Source organism: Python bivittatus, unplaced genomic scaffold (assembly GCF_059951505.1).
Source record: "Python bivittatus isolate LINGU-HERP-01145 unplaced genomic scaffold, Pbiv_v1 ctg000070_np1212, whole genome shotgun sequence".
Taxonomy (NCBI): domain Eukaryota; kingdom Metazoa; phylum Chordata; class Lepidosauria; order Squamata; family Pythonidae; genus Python; species Python bivittatus.
Genome location: NW_028277034.1, coordinates 50,823,008 through 50,848,120, shown reverse-complemented (window position 1 = coordinate 50,848,120; position 25,113 = coordinate 50,823,008). Strand labels below are relative to the sequence as shown.

The 25,113-nt window shown below is 38.8% G+C and overlaps 1 protein-coding gene across 4 annotated transcripts in view; it reads left to right on the top strand.

Annotated features, from left to right (window-relative positions):
- SEPTIN11 (septin 11) overlaps positions 1-25,113 on the top strand; it is a 94,407-nt gene that overhangs the window by 47,951 nt on the left and 21,343 nt on the right. For 3 of the 4 annotated variants that reach the window (XM_088133151.1, XM_088133149.1, XM_088133153.1), the window contains exons 4-9: positions 4,577-4,763; positions 10,359-10,520; positions 15,376-15,472; positions 16,156-16,324; positions 22,517-22,649; positions 23,116-23,303. In XM_088133151.1, the coding sequence (XP_087989277.1) occupies positions 4,577-4,763; positions 10,359-10,520; positions 15,376-15,472; positions 16,156-16,324; positions 22,517-22,649; positions 23,116-23,303 (936 nt within the window). Of the gene's footprint in view, positions 1-4,576; positions 4,764-10,358; positions 10,521-15,375; positions 15,473-16,155; positions 16,325-22,516; positions 22,650-23,115; positions 23,308-25,113 lie in introns of those variants that run through there. The other variant, XM_088133152.1, reaches the window with a different exon arrangement.

Sequence of the window (25,113 nt, the reverse complement as noted above, 5' to 3'; positions counted from 1 at the left end):
TTAAAAAATAAATAAGCCAACAGACATGCAACTGTAAGCTGCACATGTCTAGACACTGTAGTAATGACCTGAGCTCTTGAAAATGGCTTGTGGAGACTGTATGTATAAAATACAGTTAACTCCAGAATGTTTTGGGTGATGTGAATTGATATTGGAGCAACTAAGTGAAGGATGAGTCAGCTTAGAGAACATGGGTCATAGTTAACATATTCTAAGGATTCAGAGTCGTGACAAGTGGAACATTGATAGACAGAAGGTAGGGTCAAGTCATGCATATGGCCAGGGTACGATTTGGGGTTACTTTCCTTGGGTTTGGTGGAGACCTTTGGCTTTGTTTTAACTATATTAAGCCTGTATTGTACCTTGCATTACCATTCTTGGGTGTTTCTCCTCAAATGATGATTCAATGAGGTTTTGTGGCCTGCAAAAGGGGGGTTGGGACCTCATGCCATCCTTCAACTGTCTCTGACGAAAGGGGTTGTGTAAATTGTTTTTAATGTTAAGTGAATAAGATTTGCAGTACAGTAGTTAGCTGGATAAGCAAGCTAGTTCCATATATGGTGAGCCATGCCATTAAAAAAATGTTGAAAGCAGTGACCCATAACCTGAAAACTGTTACTTTAAGTGTCTTTATACTAGACCATTCATTCCAGTTTAACTGGTAAGATTATTTCCACACTAATGCATTGTTGGAAACCTGTGAGTTCTGGATTTGTTTAAAACAGATTTGAAAGCGTGTAGATTAACTGTACCTAAGACACTTTGGGTGGGTGGGTGAACTTTAGCCAACAGCCAAGCTATTTTAACGATTTTGTCTAAATTTTCCTAAATAGGGAATAAGTCCTTCACAAGGAATTTATGGAATGTGTGGCTTGAAAAAAGAATCCAAGATGCCTCATTCTTTGGCCATGGAAACATAGGATGGGAAACTAAGGAGTGGGAGGGAGAGGTAAAATAATGTGGGTGAATATCCTGCCTTTATATTTTCATTCCCCTGTGAAATTTAGCATTCTCTCTCCCATACACATAAACTTTGAAATAAGGAATACTATATGAACAAATCAGCTTTTTTTGGTTTCATTGGGTATTGGATCACAAAATACAGTGACCTCTGGGTTTCACTGGATACTGCGATCACACAGGATCTGTTGATGCTGTTGTCTGTTGTCTAATTACCTTCACAAGAACCGTCTGTGCCTGTGCCACCATTTTGTGGGAATGCCTAAAAGCACACTGTGTGCAACATTTCTGTTTTGTTGTGTGAAATTTATTTTCCTGAGCATCCGTTCAGTTCTCTTAAAGGAAGAATGTCTAGTCTTTCTGTCTCTGGATCAGTTCCAAAACACAATCAACCAGGCTGGTTGAGTATCAGAAGCCAAAAAAGATTTCCCATGATTCAGGTGGGGTTTCAGTGTCATAGGTTACTCCTTGTTTTTTCCCATGATGAATAAAACCATAGCCAATTGGGCAAATGATACATGCAAATAAACACAAATTATTTCACAAATTTGCATAATATATACAAGTTACAGACTTTGAGAGTTTGTAATACAAAAATGGAGTGCACAACCATAGCATAGTCCTTTCTATAATATTATGGATGTTCAGACACTGTGTTGTCTCCAGTCGTCGCTGCCTTATTGTAGAAGATGCTTGTTATAGTAATCTTCTACAACAGGGTTTTTCAACCTTGGTGACTTAAAGATGTATGGACTTCAACTCCCAGAGTTCCCCAGCCAGCCATGCTGGCTCGGAATTCTGGGAGTTGAAGTCCACACATCTTCAAGTTGCCACAGTTGAGAAACAGTGTTCTAGAGTCATCCAGGCATCATTGTGCTGATATAACAGTAGTGGAGACAGGCTTTATATTGCTTCAACAATGGCTGGGGCAACACAGTAGATACTACAAGTTATTAGTGGGAGAAAGAAGCTCTGGTGTTTGCATCTATTTTTTCTCAACCACTATCTTGCATACTTTTCAAACATTTCAAAAGCTTCCCGTTTGCTTCTTAGCTTGGCCATCCACAATTCCACAACTATAAGGCATCAGTGTTTCAGTACTCTGAATTAACCTCATGCTTGTCAAAAACTGAGCTTTAGATTTTCTGCTGTGGAATTGAACTGGGCCTCCTTGGACTTTCTCTTTTACATGAGAGGAATATTTAAATTCCTAAAATTACAATTTAAAGGCTGCTTTTGTGGGAATCTGCCATTTTCAACTTGTTGCGTGTTACCAATAGTTTGGCCAGTTATATTTTACTGGCAAAGTTGGAATATATGAGTGTCTTTTGTAGAGAAGATTCTCTCATGTATTCCAGTAATTATTGTGATTGCTAATACACACACACACACACACGCATTACTACATCATCCATACACACATACACACACATACACACACATACACATACATATACACTTACATACATATACACATACACACGTTACTACATCATCATAAATTATTATCATCACATTTATATATCACTTTTATTTGAAGAGTTTAAGGTACCTTATATGGGAATCACTCATCATTTTATTCCCATCAACTCTGTGAAGTAAGTTGGGTTGAGAGAGAGATTGGTCTAGAGTCACCCAGTGAGGTCAAGGGTTGAGTCTTCTTAGTCCCAGTCCAGCACAATCTGTCTAGGGCCATATACCTGAAGTTGGTTGGAGTGATAAAGTCCATCAGCTCCAAATTATTGGTGCAGAACTTTCTCATGGACAGAGAAAAACAGAATTCTATCTCAAGGATGAAGTTGGCTTCTCCCTCTTGGACTACCATAATCAAGTGGTGTTAGAATCATTACTGGGTATAAGCCTGTGATTAAACTACAATAAAGAAAAATAAGAAATTTAACTTTGGAGTACTCTATGCTATTTAAATAGAAGTAAAAGAGTAAAGCCCCCAGGATAGTAACTCAATGAGCAAGGCCCATCCTGGGTTTCTCACGGTGAGAAGAGCAGATATAGTTGCTTGCAGGAGCAAGGTGGGCTTGAGTTGGTGAGTTGAGTCTAATGTCCAGAGTAGGCTAAGTTCTTCCAAGCCGGTGAACTAGGGAGGCTAGGGAAGATCTGGCTTTGAACTGTGCATGGAGCCAATGTCAGAGGTTGGTTGTTTATATAGATTTGAGCATTGCTAATCACAAGATGAGGCCTAAGAAGGGGCAACACTGCAACATGGATCCATCCTCCTGCTTCGTGCTGCGTCAGCTTCTTTTATAACTCTTGGCTCTATTCCACAGAATCATTTTATTTATCTTTTTAAACTTGAAATTCACTATAAGCTGTCTCTGTTCCCTCAGTGTAAAGCTTCTTCCTTCTTTAATGCTGACAAGTGGGAGATTGGGACCAGCTGTAAAAGATGCTTGCAATTTTTTCATTCAAATTCCAGTGAGATGCCCTGATAAACAGACAGGGCATCTTGCAGCTCATTATGAGCTGTTCTGATACAGACTTCATCCTCAGTTGAGGAGCCAGCTGTCACAAAAAGTTTCTTAAAAAGCAAAGTTCACTACCCTCTTAGTATGTAAGCATGCTCACAAACTGATTTTATATAAAAAGCTATTCAGAAGCAGTACAAATATTGACATAAGGTACAGGTCTCATCTCTTGTTCGCCTGTTGTTGAACAACAGTGATTGGCATAATATAATATGTAGGATAGATCATATTTAAATGCCAGCTCCATGTGGGGTGCTCAGAGTCATGAGTATACAATTTGAGCAAACTAGGCCAGCTTCCCATTCTTTTGGTGTGTGTTTGCCTTAGTTATCCAAGATGGATGGGTGGTGGAAGCACTTGAAACTAATTTAACAATCTTTATAATCCCAAATCATGGGGAGTAAATAGTTTTACTTTACTGTGCTGCAGTCATACCCCACCTTGTACAGTGTCCAGTGGGGCACCACATTTTAAGAAAAAGTGAAGGAGTGTTAGGTTAGAACAGGAAAACTGACCAAGGAACTAAATCCTACAAATATGGATTGAAGAAACTGGACTTTAAAGAGATGATTGGAGGGAGATGCAATAGCACTCTTCAAATATCTGAAAAGATGCTACAGAAGAAAGTGAAGACCTGTTCTCTGTCATTCCAGAGGAGTCAAAATAATGGATTTGAGCTACAGGAAGGTGATTGTTAAGAAGAACCTCATCCAGAAAGTTGTGGGTTTCTCTTCACTGAATGTGTTTAAACAGAGGATAGATATCTATCAGGGATGATTTATTTGGGATTCCTGAACTTGGGGTTGGTCAGTACTGAAAAAGGTCCCTCTCAACTCTGGGATTGTATGATTCTCATTTATATTCTGGGCTTGTTTCAGTTTGTATGCCATGGCACAGGCTCTCAGCATATCTGAATTTGCTGTGGGAAAAAAAATCAAGTGATTATGATTGTACTAGGAAGAATGAGAAAGATATATAGAAAGTATGCATTTTGCATTTGAGCCTGGGTTCATGGTAGACCAGCTATGGATATGATTCTGATGCCATAATCATGATGGTGGTGCATCCCCTCAAATAAATGCTGTAACCAATGGTAATTGCTCCTGAACTGAATTTGGATTCTTTTGTTTCAGCTACAAGCCCATTGTGGAATACATAGATGCTCAGTTTGAGGCCTACTTGCAGGAAGAGCTGAAGATCAAACGGTCCCTGTTTAATTATCATGACACCAGGATCCACGCATGCTTATATTTCATTGCCCCAACTGGACACTCACTGAAATCCCTTGATCTGGTCACCATGAAGAAGCTCGACAGCAAGGTACATCTCTGTTCACCTTGATGAGACAGGATCTCAGTTCTTGTTTTACATGTCACACAATTATATAGGGAAGATCCTTGTTTTTCAGAAATGAAGATGCAGCTATAAAGGTGAGGCAGAGTCTGAGACAGGATTTTAAACACTTAATATTATCTTTAAAAAGTCCGTAAGTAGAATGAAAACTTACTCAAAAAAGTAGGCAGATGTCTTAAAAGAGGTATTCATGTTTACTTATAATGTGTTTTCTTGAGCCTCCATTGCATATACTATCATCTGAAAAAAGAAAGATATGTGTTTTGTTTTTCAAAAATACTGTATACATTGATTAAAACATGCAGACAGTCTACCTTGCCTGCCAATAGGAACTGAAGCTCAGCTGAAATTCAGGTGCAGTCTGTTCAGTTTATCAGCTGGTGTTATTAGCATTGCGTTTCAGTCTGCTCCAGTGACTTGCAATATGGCTGAATCTGCAGTTAGCAAATTGCATCCATGGGTCATGGAAAAACTGGTTCAAGCCACCTAGGGTTGAAGGCTCATATAAAAAGTGGCTAGGGATTGTTTAGCAAATAGACAAAGTAGCAAGAGGTTGTGCAGAGTGCTAAAAAACAGCATCAGCAGCGTCAGCCTAAAGTAGCATCATATGTATGCTCCTGGGAATGACCATTCATCCCTTGGCAGTATGGGCACATAGACTTTGCAGGGCTGTTATGGGGCTGGATGTTACAGATGTTCATTCAAAATTTCTAGGTGTGTGTGTGTGTGTGTGTGTGTGTGTGTGTTTCCATGAAATCTACAACCAGCTCCCAGACAATAGGCATTCTTCAACACTAGGACTGGAAGGCCTGAGCAAATTGTTATTGATAATAGTTTTTCTCAGAAGTCTTTAGATGTATTGTGTAATACAGTGACATTCAGTACATCACATCTGTGCCATACCTCCCAGACAGTAATGAGTTAGCAGAAAGATTAGTGCAAATATTGAACTATCTTTTATTTGGCATGTTGGGATGTCATTACAGGTTTACATAATACAGCAGTATGCCCATTAATCTAATTTTTCTCTTAAATCTATTGAAACCAGACTTAGAAATCAACAAGTTAACTGAGCATCTATAAATGGGTTTGGTGTGGTGTTACTCATCAGCCACAGAAGGCCAGATGGTGCTAGTACGTGACTACAGAGGACCAAACGAGTCTATAATCAGCAATTTTAATATACAATACAGGTGCCTGCTAACACAATCTGGCAGTTCCATATTCACCGGCTACAGAATTCAGATTTTTTTCTTTTTTTATTTATTTGTCAGGTTTATGTGGCCGCCCATCTCACCCCAATTGACTCTGGCCAGCGTACAGTAAAACCAAGAATTAAAACATTTTTCAAACCCATTAAAACAGTAAGCATGGGTAAAATAAGGGCACAAGAGGGAAGATGTTTACATACAGTATAACCAGCATGCCAGGGGATCCCCAGACTTGCTGAAAAAAACATGTTTTGAGGGCTTTCCAGAAGGCCATAAGGGTTGGGACTTCACCTCAGGAGGGATGATGTTCCAGAGGGTGGGTGCCAAGGCGGAGAAGGCTCATCTCCTAGGTCCCTTCAGATGGAACTCTTTTGCAGACGGGACCCGGAACGTTCCTCTCCTGCTCGACCTGATGGGATGGTAGATGTAATAGGGAAGAGATGGTCCCTCAGATAACCTGGCCCCATGCCCTATGGGGCTTTAGAGGTCAGATTAATTGATTCTGATGAACCAACATAGCTCTCTTTTTTGTTTGTTTGTTTTAAGGCTCAAAAATATGATCCCTCCTGCAGTCTGAAGTGATGGTCCATCTTGGACTCCCTCTTCCTCTTTTCCATTTCTTTCCAAATGACATACTGGATGAAAGGGGAAAAAGAATTTCAGTTTTTTCCCCCACTCCCAGATTCCTGAATGTTCAGCTCAGCTATTTGCAAACAGCAGGCAAAAGCAATTATTTCTTCACACAACATTTAAATTATGGAATTCTCAGCATATGAAATTTGGTTCCACAAGACATGGTGGAATTAAAAAAAAAAAAAAGGCTAAAAAGTCATGAAAGATAGATGGACAATCTTTTATAATTCTCTCTGGGGAAAAATGCTGGAAATAAGGGTCATAAATTTGGCAAAAGTTTTTTTCCCCTCCAAATAAGTATCAGCAGTATTCTCTCAATACACGTTTACATAATATAAAGGGCTTCTAAGCACTGTTTAATTTCTGGCTCAATATTATCTTCACCAGCTGCTTTAAAAAATTCTGTTTAGATAGAAGGGAATTGGTGTCATCTGTTCTTAACTCAGCTCCTTTTGTGTTCTTTCTTCTTTCCTCTGCTTCAACAAAGAATGTAGATTGTAACCTCGGACCTCCATCATAAAATTGGTATAAATGCCTGGGGAATACTTATAAGGCAGACTTCCCCAACTTTGGGGCTGGTAAACCATCCAAACTCTGAGAGCCCTCGGAGATTATGATCAACAATTATGTTTGGGATTTGACTATAAGCATCCAATACAATCCACGTTGATGGGGGGAAATGGCAAAATATGCATTATGATATACAAACTTTCTTACTTGGCATTGGAGGCAAATACTAAGCCATGTAGTTTACATTGTGGCACATGTTTGTTTATTTGCCACCCTGCAGACGCCCGTGTTCCCAAAGGTATTCTTCAAAATAAAAATGATCCTGTGGCTGGGCTGACCCTTTCCTTTGCAACGACTCAGCTACTTTTTGTTAAAATTAAAATAATTTCTGAAAGGTGTTAAATGTTAAGTGAGGCTGAGCAGCTGACAGGCCCAAAGGGAAATGTCCCAAAGGACAGTGTCAGTCCCCAGCTGTGTGTTTAGAATTGTAACTAAAAGTGCATCATGCCACTTCAATATATATCCTATGTTTTATTTGGGGGGGGGGGCGGACTAGATTCCAATGGGATGTTCTGCCAAGTTGTTACGGCTTCAATTTCCCAGCAATTATGTGTTTATTATATTGGAAAATTACTTTATAAGATAAGCAGCTTGCCAAAACCCTCTTTGTTACTTGTTTAGATTTAATAATTAGTTGAACAAGCTTGCACGAGGCCTCAGCTTGTGTCCTGGCCCCCTCTGGGGTGGTTATAAGAAATAGAGTGGAAACTTTTTCTTCTCGTGTTAATTTGTGATGTCCAAACCAAGCAAAATGTGATTAGTATTTCCTGTGCTTTATGAAGTAAACTTAATTTCAGAACTTAGCATATGGACTTAGCACATTTCAGTAAGCCATCGTTATGGTTAACCTAATTTTAGAATACAGATGTGATACTAACTGGTAACTTATGACATGAGTTTGATGCAATTGAACCATTATTGGAATTTACTTCCACAATGATTCTTACCTCCGTTCTTTAAAATAGTTGCTAATAGCGTATAGGGGATATGAAATTTCCTATATAAAGCATATGCTATAGAGAGGAAATAGAAAATTGTGTTACACTGTTTACCTTCTGTTTGCTGCTGCCTTCTGTACTCTGAAATGCAAATTAGTAGGTCTTATTTCATTTGCTGCCAGCATTGGAATTTTTAGAAAAAATGAGAGGGCTGAAAATGAGAGTTTGCTTTGAAAAGTTTTAAAATTTAAAGTGTATTTGATAGGATCCTAGTTCAGCTTTATAATGTAAACTGCATCACCCAAATTTGACAGGTTCACTATGAACTAAATAGGCACTTGACATGAACAAATTAAGAACATAAAAATCTAATAGGAACCCTATCAGGTTAGGCCTAATGCCAATCTAGTCCAGCATTTTTTATTATAAAATAACCAGGCAGATATAATAAGGAAACTCACAAACAGGATAGGAAGGTGTTGGTCCTTTTCCACAAGCAAATTCTTGAATTAATATACAACTTACAGAATTAGTAACTTTGCTCAGGCCTTTGACTAGGATGGGTGTAGGCCCCTACAAGGAAGGGGTGAGTTTTGATGCTGCCTGATTTTGTCGACACCTTCTGTTCCTTGTTTTTACTATTATATATTTTTTTCTGTGTTTTTACTTGTGAACCACCCAGAACTGTTGGGAGTCGGGCAGCGTACAAATTTAATCAATCAGTACTTGATAACTCCATCTTCCATGAGTTTGCCTAATTACCTACTAAAACCATCTACACTAGTGTCATTGCCATACCTGGTGGCACCAAATTCTAACTCACGTATTTTATATATAAAGAAAGAAGTTCTGAGCCACCCCATAATTGCTTTTGGTTGGTGATCCCAAGTTTTAATATAGCAAGAACAGGAGAGAAATCTCTTCTGACCAACTTTTCATGCCATGCATGATTTTATAGTAAACATCTGTACCATGTCCCTCCTTGCTAACATTCCTTTTAAGCTAGAAATCCCCAAAGCCTAATTTGGTAGCCATTTTCTGTACTTTTTCAGCTGTTTGGCATTTTTCTTGAAATATGAAAATGAGAATTGTACACAGTATTCCAAGTGCAATTCTGCCGAAGATTTATACGGGGGCATTACTCATTGGTAGTTTATTTTCCTAGCATGAAGTTTGCCCTTTTAAAATGTAGCTGTACACTAATTAGTTCCACTCAGGTAGAGACCACAGCTCAAAATAAAGTGAGGCACGTACCCTGGATGGTAACGTAGGGTGAGAAACAGATTTGATTCATAAAAGAATCTCCCATGCAGTTCAGTCAAAAGCAAGCATGCCATTCTTTGACAAATATTGGAGCAAAAGATTAAAGCATAAGGGTCTGGACTCCATACTGAAACAGTGCATGATTAATCTGGTGATGGCTTTAGAAGGGATATGGATGAATTCATGGATGGCCGTCAGTCTTGAAGACTTGTTACTTCTACGTCGAAGTATGCACTGGAACAGTGGGGGGAGCAGGATATCTTCTCATCTTCTGCTCACGTACGGACCTCAGAGGCGTGTGGTTGGACTCTGAGAAATAAAATGCTGGACTATGATGGATCTTGACTTGATGCCGCAGGACTACTGTTATGTTCTTATATCACCCATGAGGGCGCTGAGCACCTTTTCATTCTAGCTTAGTTAAAGCATGAGTTGCTTCCAGATTTTACTGACAGTGGGAGGAGGAGAGGTTTCGGTGCACTTCAAGAGCCAAATTGCATATTATGTTGAATCTTCATATAGGCAAAATCTAGCAGCTTTTTCTCTGCCTTTAAGTGCTATTAGTGGTCTGTTAAGATTCATGCCTGGAAATTAAAAAGCAAGGGGAGGCATGAGTTGTCCAGTATAACTTAGCATGAAATGTGCTATTTTGATTGTCTGCTTCAAGTGAACAACATGATCCAGGTGGCCTAATAAAAAAGATTATTTTGAGATGATCTCCATGAATCTTACTCTACTTTCTATTAAGCTGCTGCACTCCCTTGCAAATTTTCCTGCATTTTGAAACACCCTGTTCCAAGGGCTCAGGGTAGAGAGGGTGTTGGGCTTTATCTTTTTCTTTAAAAGTGTGATCCATATACCCCTGTATTTCGTATCCACTCACTGGGGCGGCTTTCTGCCATCACCAGGAACTGATGCAGCATAATTTTGCTTTGTTTATTTTACAGGTGAATATTATCCCGATAATAGCCAAAGCCGACACCATTGCGAAAAACGAGTTACATAAATTCAAAAGCAAAATCATGAGCGAGTTGGTCAGCAACGGGGTTCAAATCTATCAGTTCCCAACTGATGAAGAGACAGTGGCTGAAATTAATGCCACAATGAGTGTAAGTCTTACTTTCTTTTTATCTTCCATCTATACCTTTGGATAAATGGCTGCATTGTTATTTTTATTTTTTTAATATCTTCAAAGCCAATACATCTTGAATCTTATACTTTCTATCCATGTGTGTGTGTACGTGCGTGTGTATAAAGTTGAGCACAGTGAAAAACTGGGACTAAAATTAAATATAAAGAAGACCAAACTAATTGCACGTACAACAACCAGCTTTACAACTGACAATGAAGATATCAGAGTGGGAGATAGCTTCTGCCTTTTAGGATCAACCATCAGCAGTAAAGCAACAAGCAGTCAAGAAATATGCTGCAGACTAGCACTTGGTAGAGCAGCCATGAAGGCCTTGGAAAAGATATTCAAATGCTGTGATATGTCTGTACCTACAAAGATCAGAATCATGCAAGCCGTGATATTCCCTGTAACACTCTAGGGAAGCAAAAGTTGGACTTTAAAGAAACAGGATAGGAAGAGCATTGATACTTTTGAACTTCAGTGTTGGAGAAGACTTCTGAGAATATTGTGGACAGCCAAGAAAACAAACCAAATGGTCATTGAACAAATCAACTCAGAGTTCACACTCAAGGCACAAATGACCAGGCTCAAATTATCCTATTTTGGACACATTATGTGAAGACCCAGCTTGCTGGAAAAGGCTGTAATGCTGGGAAGGGTGGAAGGAAAGAAAAGAAGAGGACAACCAGCAGCAAGGTGGATGGACTCAGTTACAGAGGCGATGAGTGCACCGTTGGGAGACGTGAAAGAACAGGTTAGGGACAGATCAGAGAAAATCTATGTGGTTGCTAGGAGTCAAAAACAACTTGATGGCACATAATCAATGTTGTATTCATAAATATGTGGCTAAAGTATTTATAAAAACAAAATTTAAATATTATATTAAAATAAATATTATTTTCTATCTATTATTATAATAAAAATGGATATGTAATGCAATAAAAAACAGTACAGAACTGTGGGATTTGCTTCCCTGTGTGCGAAACTCTTCTCTGAAACCTTGTTTCAGGAACCATAGCGTGATGTGTCTTGTAGAAAAGCCTCAGCAAACAGCACAGTCTCTAATTAGTGTGGCATTCTTGTTTTAATTAATTAATTGGAATTCAAAGAACCAAATGTCGTGTGTCCATGGAAAGTAGTTATATGATTATATTAATTAGGTAAAGATCTTTTCCAAAAGAAAGATAATCTAAGAACAATTTGTAACAATCTTTCCAAAAATAAACTTGAGAAAGTGCTTGATGAAAGGATAACATAGATCAGTACAAATATCTTTTTAGTTAGTCCCTTAGAGAGTCTGGTTTGTTAGCTCCTCAGCTAATGTTATTTTTCATAATCTCCCAATCCTGTCACTTATCAAAAACTACAAGAGCACTGGTTTTCTGTTGTGGTAGTCTAGAGCCTTGGCTGGCAAAGTGCTACATCATCAGATACATGCTGTTGATATTGAAGGTCAACCGTTAACATTCGTTCATACATACTCAGGTCTGTTTTCATAGACACTAAACCTATTGAGGTGGGATCAGTTTTTCAAAATTCTGTTCTCCCAGGGGATTGACCAATCTGATGTATGCGTTTTATTTGTAAGACAGATTTGATGAACATGAGATTCTGTGCTTTTTCCTTTGGGAATCATTAATTCACTGAGCCTATAGTGAAGACTTATTTCATCTCACAGTTTTACTGTAGATGTTTGACCATCTCTGTGGAGCTATTCATTTGTGGCCAGGCTATGGAAGGAGTGAGAAATTGTGTCTTTTCTTCAGTTGTTCTGAATGAGATAGTAGCCAAGTCACTGAAATGTGTAAAAGTCAAACTTGGATGAATAACCTGAAGTTTTGGTTATCTGAAAGAGATGCTTTGAAGTTGGTGCAGTCCCATCATGCTCATTCACTATTGTGTCGTAGAGCAGGAAAGTTGGTCCTCTCATAGATGGGAGGAGACTGAGAGCAGGCAAGAAGATGGTCAGTCATCTGAACCACAAAAATACCATAGCTGCAATCGTCCCACGGATTGTGGGCCAACAGTCTTGTCCCACCCGTATACCCAGTTCTTAACCCAGCTTATGAAATGGGATATGGCTGCCGCTTTGCCCAAAATGGAAACCGGTTCAGAACTGAAAACCACACAATGAAAACAGCACCTGGAAGACTCTCCAGAGACGGAAATGCACAAATCTCACTTCCTCTGGGTTTGGGGCTTCACTTCAAAATGCATAATATCCTGGAAGAGGAAGAATCCCAAATATGTATTTTATGGCTTCTCTGGCCAGGCTGGAGATGTCACTTCTTTTTAGGCAGAAGTTAAGATGTTGTTTACTGTAAATTCCCAAAGCTCCAGTGTGGTTTTGAGGCTTTGGTTTGAAGCTTAGGAAACGTGGGAGGAAATTAATTGTAGGCTCTGAGGCGCATGTGTAGGTGTGTGTGAGAGAGAGAGTGTGTATTTTGAAACCTCAGCAAGGAATTAATTGCATGTAAAAAAAACAAGTAATCAGTGGCTTTGGGCCAAATCTGATCTTCTGGGTGGTGTCACAGATCTTCCCAATAATACATGCACGCGTGCATGCGCACGCACACACACACACATCCCTCTCATCTTACCAGAGAAGAGCTCAGATAAAGAACAATAGATTCAATGAAACTGTTTTCAGAAAACAATCAAAATATAATGTAACTGTATAGCAACCAAAATGAAATGTCTTTAAAAGGCAGACTGGTTCTGGAGCAGTTGTTCTCCTATAAATATTCAAGTGAACAGCATGTTGAAGTTGTGAGTTAAAAACAGACCACGTGGAGGCCAGGTGTAGTGCTTGATGCATCATTAAGAAGGTCCCTACACACGCAGGTGAGGTCCCACACAGGTCCCTCCCAAACTCTGTACATTAGTAGACTATGTAGTAGTGGAATATAAGACTCCTGAAGGATGGTTGCGTCCCTCTTTTCTGTAATGTTGTCTTCAGATGGTCCCTCAACAAACTAAAATGCTGGTCTGAGCCATGCAAACATTAACTTTTGCCTCTGAAGTTTGCAAGAATCCTCCCAAAGGTTTTAAATCAAACCATCTTTGGTGCTTCTAGTCATATGACGTACAGACTGCAACTTAGAATGATATTTCTGCTTCCAACTTCTAGCCCTCCTATTTTTATGGCACAGCTGCCTCCTGAGGCAGAGCTGTGACTTTTGACAAATACTGTGCCTGATATAGAGAGTGTTTACTACTGAGAAGAAGAATGATGCAGGTGTTTTTCCCCTTACCTGTTGCATCATTTATTTTCTTTCTTTCTTTCTTTCTTTCTCTCTTTCTCTCTTTCTCTCTTTCTCTCTTTCTCTCTTTCTCTCTTTCTCTCTTTCTCTCTTTCTCTCTTTCTCTCTCTCTCTCTCTCTCTCTCTCTCTCTCCCTCCCTCCCTCCCTCCCTCCCAGGTCCATCCTGCTGAGACAAATACTGCTGATCTGTGGACTCTTCCCCAAAGATTGCATTGGCTAGCTGGTTTGAGAACCTTGGAATGCAGACAGGCTCTGCTGCTTTTTATTACATCCTCTTTTCCTTCCTCTTTTAGTAAAGGGTTATAAAATGGGGTGTGGTGTGGGCCAAGCCTTGACTTCCTCCAATTCACCATATCTGACTCCCTAGGAAATGTCAGCACTCATTTTTATTATAGACTACCAGTACTTAAATTGCACAAGTATGTTCAGAAGCAAAGAAGAACAAGCAGTGAGGTCTGAACTACTTAAAAGTGTAATATTTTTAATGATCATTCCCTCTCTGGGGCAGAGGTTACTTGGATTATTTTGAGAGAGGGCGGATGAAGAAGTGCTTACTACGTTGGGTTCGAGTATTCAGTAGCAATATTTTCCAACATAATTTCCATAATAATTTATGGCTCTGTGAAAGTTTCATGGATTGAACGGTGCATAACATAAAGGAAGGAGATTTTACAAATAAGAAGGGACAGAATTCCTTTGGGTAGGGTGTGGGGGAGGTAATAAGATTTCTGTTATAGATCTTACATGTAAGAAAACTTTGGATATTCTTAGACAAGATGTTCTTGCTGTCACTCTCTGGAAGCATGGAATAATACAAAGCATCGTTTTTCGCTTTCTTGAGAATCCATTTCTTAAAAATGTCAGCAATCATTTTAAAGAAGTAAGCAAGGATATCTTGAAAATATTGAGCATTGCTCGTTGAAACATTTTCAGCCCATTAGGCCATTTTCATTGCTCTGCTTAGTTCTTCTTTGCACCTCTCCATGCCAGTGATCATGGGTGGTGTGTGCTGCAATTAACTCTCTCCATATATTGCTGCATAATGCAAATATTAGAGTTGTAATGAACTCTGGAGGAGAAGGCTGTTTTGATCTGACACATGCTGTCATTGATCCCCACCCCCTTCAAAGACTACAGCTGTATTCCAGAGATGCTTCAACCCAAGAAAAGCCAGCACAGTGTCATGAAAGAGTGTTATTTTTCTCCACCCAGCTCTTTCTTAAAGGAAACTGTTGTTGGCAGAACAACACAAAACCATGTTTGCTCTAAGTGGTGTGCAAAATGTTGAATGGCTTCAAATTCAAAACACCCCACTTTCAAGTTTGAGACCATTCATTAGATTGCAGAATGCCCCCTTTCAGGATTGGAAGAGGCTGGTTTGGTGGGGGACTATATGGAGTTCAAAACATTTCCATAGTAATAATAAACACCTGCCTCAAATGTGAAACTGCAATTCTGAACTTTTGAAACAAATCTTTGGAAGTAAAAATGGGCCTTTCTAATTCAAATGGTTCAAATTCAGGATGTTTTTGGAATGCCTGACCTCTCTTACATCACCCTAATTGCAGGTCCATCTCCCATTTGCTGTGGTTGGCAGCACCGAAGAAGTGAAGATTGGCAATAAAATGGCCAAAGCCAGACAATATCCATGGGGAGTTGTCCAAGGTATGTTGATGGGAACAGATAAATCTTTAAAAGTTTTGTACCAGTGGTACAAAAACACTTAAATTAAGGTTGGCAAGTGGCAGCTATAAAAGCAATTTCTTTAATCAGCAGGAAACCAAAACAACAGACATTAAGGTTGTGCCTGAGATCTGGAGAATTTTATCTGATGCACACCAAGAATCTGTGTTGTTGTAGATTTCAGTAACAGGATATGGGGTTTCTAATTAGATTCTAATTAGATTTTTTTTGCTTTTGTTGTTAATGGAAGAGTTATTAATTAAGATGGACATAAATTTAGTAAAGTAATTAAGGTGGATCTTTAGTGCATTAATCATGATGGACATAAATCTAGTAAATATATTTCTGAATAATAGAAGAGACGGGCCAATCTCTTTAGCTCAACCGTGAACTTACATAATATCCTTAAGTCATCTCAACTGCTGTAAAGCAGAAGGGCTCTCCCATCTCACTGAGTTGTTGATTACTGGAACAATGGAAGTCAAACAATTTAAGGTCTTAGAAAAATCTTTCGGAGTGATGGAGAAATCATGGCAATAAATCTCCATTTTAAGGCTGATATTTTTAATGAAGAAAGTAGGGCTTTTGCGTTAAGAAAAGAAAGAGAAAACCAGGTTTACACCATAACTTTGATTTAAAATTCTACCTTTTTATGAATTTTATAGTTGAAAATGAAAACCACTGTGATTTTGTCAAGTTGCGTGAAATGCTGATCAGAGTGAACATGGAAGATCTGAGGGAGCAGACTCATAGCCGACATTATGAACTCTACCGCCGGTGCAAGCTGGAAGAGATGGGATTCAAAGACACAGATCCTGATAGTAAACCATTCAGGTAGGAAAGGAGCAGGTGAGCTTCCAAATTAAGGAAGAAAGAAGTTCAGTGCATTGCTAGACCAGGTGCAGAAGACCTTCGCATCTAAGGATTTAGTGACTAAGAGAATGCAAACCATCCCATTTTAGACTCTTTGCCTCTTCTAATGGCTCCCTGCATGGCCCTTGTCCTACTCTCATTGGCCATTTTAAGATAATTGTAATGACCCTGCTTTTAGGGCGGCAATGAGGTTTACTAGATAAATCACAAAGCAGCTGAAATGCTTAAAAGCACTGTAGAAAGCAGGATGCATATATTAAGTATATTTGCAATTTTACAATCTGGCTACATGAAGAGAGAAAATAGAATCTAATGCTTGGATGCTCTTACAAAGGCTAGAAAATGCAACTAATTAGTATTCATTTAGCCTTCCAGCCAGGGCTGAATGAATTTTGCACCATCCCGGATTGTTCCATGCAGCAATGGGATTCACAATGGGGGTGGAATTTTATATTCTAGGAAGTGAGGTTTTCTGTTGTAAATCTATCATTCCCCCACATCAATATTCTTTAAGCATATTTTCATGGCTACATTTTTGCATTTCTCCTTCTGGTACTGTTAAACAGCTTGGGATATTCTGTGCCAAATTCTACACTGAGAGTAAGTCGTGCTGATTACCTGCTCGTGTGTTTGTTCCCACTGAATACACAATCTGTTTCCACAATGCACATTTTAAATTTAATGGATTGTGTGAATAAATGAAAGGGTTCAAGAGGTACTATGAAAATTAGGGATAGACTTATCCTTTTAGATTTATAAACTGTTTTTTGAGTTAAGATTGGCTTCTCTGGCAGAGGCACTTTTCTAATACCTACTGTAGATTTCTTTATAGAGTGGTTATTTATTTATATATTTATGTATCAAATTTGTCACCATCCATCTCGTTAAAAACGATTCTGGGTGGTTTACAGAGTTGTTAAAATCAATTAAAAATACAATGTAAAATGGTCCTGAATAAATAGTAAATGAATAGAGTCCAAGAATAGATGTTAATTGGCAAGTAGCTTGGGGAGCGTCATCCGGCACCAGCCACCCCTAGGATTGGGTAAGATTCTTGTCACCCCACGCAAGCTAGTAGAGCCAGGTCTTTAGTCCTTTCTGGAAAACGGGAAGGGTAGGGGCCTGCTGCACCTCTGGGGGGGGAATATTCCAGAAGGCGGGGGCAACAACAGAAAAGGCTCTTCCTCCTGGGCCCCACCAGCCAACATTCGCTTGCTGATGGGTCCACAACATGCCCTCTCTTCCTGACTGGATGGGACGGGTTGATGCGATGGGGGTGAGACAGTCCCTCAGGTAGCCTGGACCCATGCCAGGGATATAAGTGATAGTTATATGTATAGGTAATAATAATAGTTGTGATAATGGGGACGATAACTCTATCAATGGGTATGAAAAAGCACGTAACCATGAAGAGGGTAAAACTCAATTTTTGTTCCCTAGTCGTTATTCTTCACCTTTTATAGTTCTATTACCTCTCCCCCTAGCAGCAAATTTATTAATTTTACAAGTACAATCAGAGAAAAAACAAGGAAGGAATAAAAATATCAAAAATAGATAAGGAGATTTACATTATAAAATTAGCTTAAATTATAAAAGTAGCTTTAAATGCTCCAAAATGACAACCTAAAAATGCCTCTTAAAATATCTTATATCAGTTTGAAGCTTGATGTCAGTACCAGAATAAGTCAATATTCAAACTGGATTAGTATGCAATAATTACCAACTATAGCCACCATAACTCAAATTATGTTATAAACCAAAATAAAGTTATTGTAATAATTTTTGCCTAATCTAGGAAATTTGGCAAATTTAACACATTATTTAAAAAAATTGAACATTATAAACTTACTTTAGGGAAAACCCAAATGTAGGGTTTGGTACAAACCAGTTTATAAGATTATAATCCAGAAATGGTTTGTACCGTAAGTGAAATTCTATATCAGATTTATTTTTCAAATATGAAAATCAAGGGCATTTTCCATAACTTATTTTGCCATTCTTCTGTGGAAGGAATTATTTACAGTTTCCACCAGTGAGAGGCATAGTCCTGTTTTCCAGGTATCCACTCAACTACAAAGTAAAGGCAGCTGAATTACCCAAGATTATGAACTGTGCACTAAAAATCAAAATCTGTACTAGCTGGGCAGTCTAAAAATGTAAGGAATGCATATTGCTGTGTGTGTATTTATTTGCTTTTGTGTCTGTGTGTGCATTGCAAAGAATTCTGAGACGATAGCTAGGTCACACAGTTTATTTTATTAGTGTCGTTATATACACATACCTTATATACTCCATAGGTGGCACTAGAAAGGGAAGAAATAATTCTAGTAACTTGCAAATGTTTCCCTGCCTGACCAGTTCTAGGTGGTTCTTGATTTTCAGAAGACAGTGAGATTGTTATTTGTGGGTCAAACTTTTCTTTCAAGAAATAAAATAGCTTTGATTTATCAATCTCCAATCCATCAGAAACAACTTGGGAGGGAGGGAGTAATTATGGCTGTATTCATATAAAATATAGTCTCCCATCTACTTGAACATGATGCCTTGCTGGTTTGCTCTACCATAATGAAGCTTGGGTTATTTTGCCAAGTGACAGATGATTTTGGATTCCCTTTCACCACCTACTTCATCTTGTTTTCTTTCTCCTCAACTGTGTGGTGAAGCAGTTTCTCTTTATTATAGCTTGCCAAATCCTGTTTAATGGGTCTGATCTGGAGCCAAACCAAGGTTTCTGTTGCACTGCCACTGTATCAGCCTATATTTAATCAGATTCTTGTGAGCGTGCTTTTTTCCCCCAACAGTTCCCACATAATGAACAATGTTATGTTCTTTAATTGGGCAAAGGAATGTCCATCCCATTTCCTTGGTGTCCAGATGGATTCAGTTGCTGGCATACAGCACCAGATAAATCTGCATAATTCCAAGTTCTGGAATATGTAGTGCTTTATATTTTTTCAGTTGTTCACATAATTGTGTATCTACAGATAAGAATTCCTCGTTCCCTTGAATTGGCTGTGTTTATATGCTGTGATAACACGATCACAGAATTGAGAGGGTATTTAAGCCAACAGATCAAGATTTCTGCTCGAGGGCAGGAATCCAAATTAAAATAGGAAGCAACACTTTTAACAGCTATTGTACTTATCTAGAAGAATGAGTCTGGAGCTATCCATAAATTACACTAGCTATACAAATGGCAACTGTGTAAGGTGAAGATAGAAGATAGAAATGCACATGTATTACTTAATGTTGATTTAATATAACATGTATGGGTTAATCCTCCTCCCTTCCTCTCCAACGAGTTCTCAAGGAAGAGGTTAGAATTGGTTACCCATTCATTTAAGAAATATCAATTCCATATTTGTACTGAATCTATTAAATATTTAGGTATGTGTATACCAAAGAATATAACCCAGTTAGGAACATGTAATATAAATAAAATACATAGAGATGTTTTTTCAGATATCAATAGATGGGAGTCATTAAACCTCACCCTTTGGGGAAAGTTGAACCCTCTCAGAATGAACATTATTCCCAGATTCATTTATATTCTGAGAGGAATTCCAGTTTTTATATCTGGAAAAATATTTTCAGAAAATAAACCCTTTGCTTAGAAAATTTCTATTGGGTTCTTCAATTCCAAGAATATCTTTACAGAAAATGCAGTTATCAATGAGGGAGGATTCAGTCTTCCGAATCTGGAGTTATGTCATCAAGCTTACCTATTGTCAAGTATTAAGTACTGGGAGCCAACAGGTGGTGTTAATTTTCCAATTTGGGCAACTTTGGAATATACATATATAACACCCTTGGTCTGATGGACAGTATTAGGATCTAAATATATTAAAACTCTTAATATCTCTGAAAATAATTTTGTCAGTTAGAAAGCTATGGAGCGTAATGTCTAATAAAAAAAAGATTTGACCCTTTTTCCTGTGCCAAATTGACTTTATGGGGAAACCCAACTTTAAAAATTAGGGAAAAAATGGCAATATGGAAAAATTGGATGGAACCAGGGATATTGACTTCGGACCAACTGATAGAAGATGAAGATGAATTTTTAATATACTCTGTCTTAAGAGATAAATACAGTGGTACCTCGGGTTACGAATTTAATCCGTTCCGTGACTCTGGTCGCAACCCGATTTGTTCGCAACCCGAAGCAAATTTTCCCATAAGGTTCAATGTAATTACCGTTAATCCATTCTGGCGTCTGTGGACCACGCGTCAAGGGTGGAAAAATGGCTGCAGACCATGTGGCACGGGCGGGAAAACGGCCGCGGACCGTGCGGCAGGGCAGAAAAACAGCCGCGGACCGCGTGGCACGGGTGGAAAATGGCCGCGGATCCAGTTCATACCCCGAGGCGGAGTTCGCAAACCGAGGTAAATTTTTGCGGCTGGAGCTGGTTGCAACCCGAAAAGTTTGTAAGCAGAGGCGTTCGTAACCTGAGGTACCACTGTATCATCTATCAGATGTAACCCAATGGCAATATTTACAGCTACAACATTTGTTAACGTTGTTTAGACCAGCAGCATTTTCACCTTCTGAGACACCTGAGATATTAGAACAACTTGTTTAATCCTTTAAAGCTAAAAAACCTACTATTAGTTTGTATAGATATTTGTTATCAATAAATCAGTTTGATATGCAGATACTAAGAGATGAGTGGAATAAAGAATTAGAGGTTCCTGTATTGCCTAGACAATGGGAGAGTGTCTTAACTTCTATAGCAGGACTGTCAATGGACCTTAAACTACGACTTATACAACCAAAAATAATATTTAGGATTTATTGAACTCCACTATGTCTGTATAGAAAAGGACTGTCAGAAACATCATTTTGTTGGAGATGTAATAAGGACAATGCCTCTTTAAAGCATATGTTTTTACAGTGTCCTATACTTATTAAGTTTTGGGAGAAAGTAGTAGACTATATAAATACAATTGTGCGACAAAAGCTAAAATTTTCAGGGGATAATATTTTTTTGAACTATATACCTAGTACATGGAATTTGACATCTGGACAAGGTAAATGGATTCTCTGTGCCATTACTATGGCCCAAAGACTGATATTGCAGCATTGGAAAGATAAATGTATGGCCCCATTCACTCGATGGATTGAAGACCTGATTGCACTTGCCACTTATGAGCGGATTGCCTATACATATAGCCTTAGTATGGACAAGTATAATGAAATATGGGACTCATTTACACAAAATACAGTGGGTTATAAAAAACATGACAGTCTATAACTCTATTAGAAATATATATGTACTTGAATAATATTTGTATTAGATAAGCATATATAAAATTTAAATTGTTTATTGTTATGATATATTAACAGTTTTTTCTTTGTCATTTTTTTTTCCTTTTTTGTTAAACCACTTTTATGTTTTTTTTCCTTCTTTTTGTAGCCAATTTTTTTTTTAAAAAAATTAAAAAAAGAAGAGGTTAGAATCATCCATTACTGTTTTTATCTGAACCAAAAACAAGTTGATTTCAATTATGGTCTGTCTATGGTTTGAAGAGCAGCATTTTCAGGCCAAGAGTTAAACTTGGCTTCTAGATGGCATGTTGAGAGAGGCGTTCCAATTAAGAGGACAAAACCAGGACAATTCTTTATTTTTTAAAAAATACAATTACTAATTTTTTATTTTTCCCTTCCTGTCACATTAACAACCACTGCAACTTTTGGAGAAGTTTGTGAAGGTACACTCACAGATTGTAGGTTTATCGGAATAAGTCAAGGTAATAAATTACAGATGTAAGTTCTCTCTGCTGCTAATTTACTATTTCAATTGTTTTGTCTTATGACTGTCCTGGAAGGAAAAAAAAAACTTGGTGTGTTCATTTTCAGTTCATATAGAGCAGTGTTGTCCAAACGTGGCCACTTTAAGATGAGTGGACTTCAACTCCCAGAATTCCCCAGCCAGCTATGAAGCCCACTCATCTTAAAGTGTCCAAGTTTGGACAACACTGATATAGAGCCTTAGTTAATTTAACAAGATTTATTTATTTATAATTTATAATTATGGAGTCTTTAATAATAACCACCCCGGTGTTAAAGTTTGGCTTTTTCTTCCTTATTTCCCTCTTCCCTTCCCATCATCACTTCCAACCTTTCCCTTTGGGGGTTGTTGCTTTGAAAACAAGCCTGCAAGAAACTTATGAAGCCAAGAGGAACGAATTTCTGGGTGAGCTACAGAAGAAAGAGGAAGAAATGAGGCAGATGTTTGTCATGAGAGTGAAGGAGAAAGAAGCGGAGCTGAAGGAAGCAGAAAAAGATGTAAGTAGATCCCGGGGGAGAAAAAAAGGCTGTTGTTGAAAAGTTTGCTAAAATGGATAAAATAAATAGATCCAAAGAGAAGCACTTAAGTGATTTGAAAGCATAAACTGGGTTGTGAACTACATCCAGAACTGCATCTCTTATTGGCACTTAACCCAAAAGTGGAGAAAGGGCTGGCATGGTAGGAGTAAGCTGAAGATACTACTTCATTGATCAAGCAAAGCTGGACTAAGCCAATCCATAGTTCTTCAGGTCAAAAAGTTATATATTCTGCTGCCTCTGAGGCTGAAAAGGGTCCTGAAACCTTAGCATTGCTAGTTATGTTATTAACTAATTTCCCACCTTGGGTCCTGAAGTTCCTAGTTCAAGCTATTAGGGCCCTGTTTCCCCTACTCCAGTTTTCTGTTATTATTTCCTGTACCCAGTGATTGTCTATATTCTCTTCTTTGCCCTTCTATCTGAGCAGCTTCATGAGAAGTTTGACCATCTAAAGCGGACTCACCAAGAGGAGAAGAAGAAGGTAGAAGACAAGAAGAAGGAACTTGAGGAAGAGCTGAACAACTTCCAGAAGAAGAAGGCAGCAGCTCAACTATTACAATCACAGGGTCAACAGGCTGGCTCTCAACAAACCAAGAAGGACAAGGACAAGAAAAAGTAAGCCGTTGTCCAAGGTTGAGCTCTGTGGGCTTCTGTTCCAGTGTGCTGTCTTCTGTTGCATGTCTGTATTTGCTTCTTCCCATTATCAGACTGGAAACTGGGCTCCCCCACTTCTAAACCCAGACTGAATTTTTTGAAACTCTATTTTTCCAAGAGAAAAGAGGGACGGGGATGGGAGGGAATAGGACTTTGATTTTATTTTTTTATACCTAAAATATTTTTGACTAATTTTTTTCAATGAGGTGGGGAAGCAGAGACCAAAGGTTAAGCCATAAAATTGGCTTAATAGACTGCAGTTACAAATTTTTGATACTGATGCAAAACCCATAGCTGTTGAGTTCTCACTGTCTTCTCTAGTAATGCTCTTAAAATTGCTTGCTTATTGTGTAGAACCCAAAGCAGGAGAGGTTGGTGCAGGTTGATATTATACTGGAAGGTAACTATGGTGAAGGGTTTGGTTTTGGGCCTTGGGAAGATCTGCTAATGGATCTCCAAAGCCAAATTAGAACTACCCAGGTTTGTCTTACCAACAGTTGAAGCTAATATTGGAGAGGGAGGGAGGGAATGTGTGATCCTGTGATCCAGTCCCTTAACTATATCTAATTATGGATTGTCTTGTGCCAAAGATTTGAAAGGGAGAGCCAGTTTGGTCTAGCAGTTAGGGCACCAGGCTAGAAAGCAGTTAGGGTTAGGGTTAGGTGTGTTCTAGTCCCACCTTAGGCATGAGAACCGGCTGGGTGACTTTGGGCCAGTCACTCTCATCCCAATTCACCTCATAGGATTGTTGTTGTGGAGAAAATAGGAGAAAGAAGGAGTATTAGGTATGTTTGCCGCCTTGAGTTATTTATAAAAATAAGAAAGGGGGGATAAAAAAAATCTAAAAAAAAAAAAGCAGGTAACACCATTTGCAGTACCTCTAGCTCCACTGTGAACTATCTGTATGGTGTCAATTAAATATGAAGCCGGCGAAAGCAGCACAACATTAATTGTGTTAGATGGGCTCCCAATGCAAGTGACACCAATTTGGGAAAAAAGTAATTTTGGGGGGTTTGGTTCTGTGGGAGAGATCCACATATTTGCCACGAGACCTTTGGCTCACTCATTGGGGAAGCAGGGTCAAGTTTGGTAAGCAGAATCAGAGTGCCATACATAGAGCATGGGTGAGTCTCCAAGGCTGCAAAATTGAGTGTGCAAGGTTAATAATTCCTTTGTCTTGAATAGAAGCCTATTTGAAAGTGTTTGAAACCCTGATGTAATGTTGGTTTCAAAGAAAGATGGAGTAAAGCATAACTGACCTGGCTTTGTTCTCATGTTCCATGGGATAACTGAGCACTTCCTCTGCATTTTCAGTACTTTTTCTCATTCTGATGGCCACCAGGGCTTCCCTTAGGTTCTTAAGGTAGCCTTCTCTACTCTTTAGACCAGTGTTTATCAACCTTGGCAACTTTAAGATGGATGGACTTCAACTCCCCAGCCAGCATGCTGGGAGTTGAAGTCCACACATCTTAAAGTTGCCAAGGTTGAAAAAACACTGATCTAGCTGTATGAACCAACTCCCAGAATTCTTAGCAATGACCATGTTGGTAGGGAATTCTGAGAATTGATGTCCAGGCATAATATTCCAAGGAGGTGTAGCCCTGTTGCCTGCGGTTGAAGCATCCACTGGGCTCAGCAAGTACTGTATGTGTCGTTGGCATTGGCAACCTGACTTGTCCCAAACAATGTGTTTCTCAAGGCGCTTTCCTCTTTACATTTGTTGTCCCATTGGTGTGCTCCTGCAAGTCACTATCAGGGTCACAAAAGAACT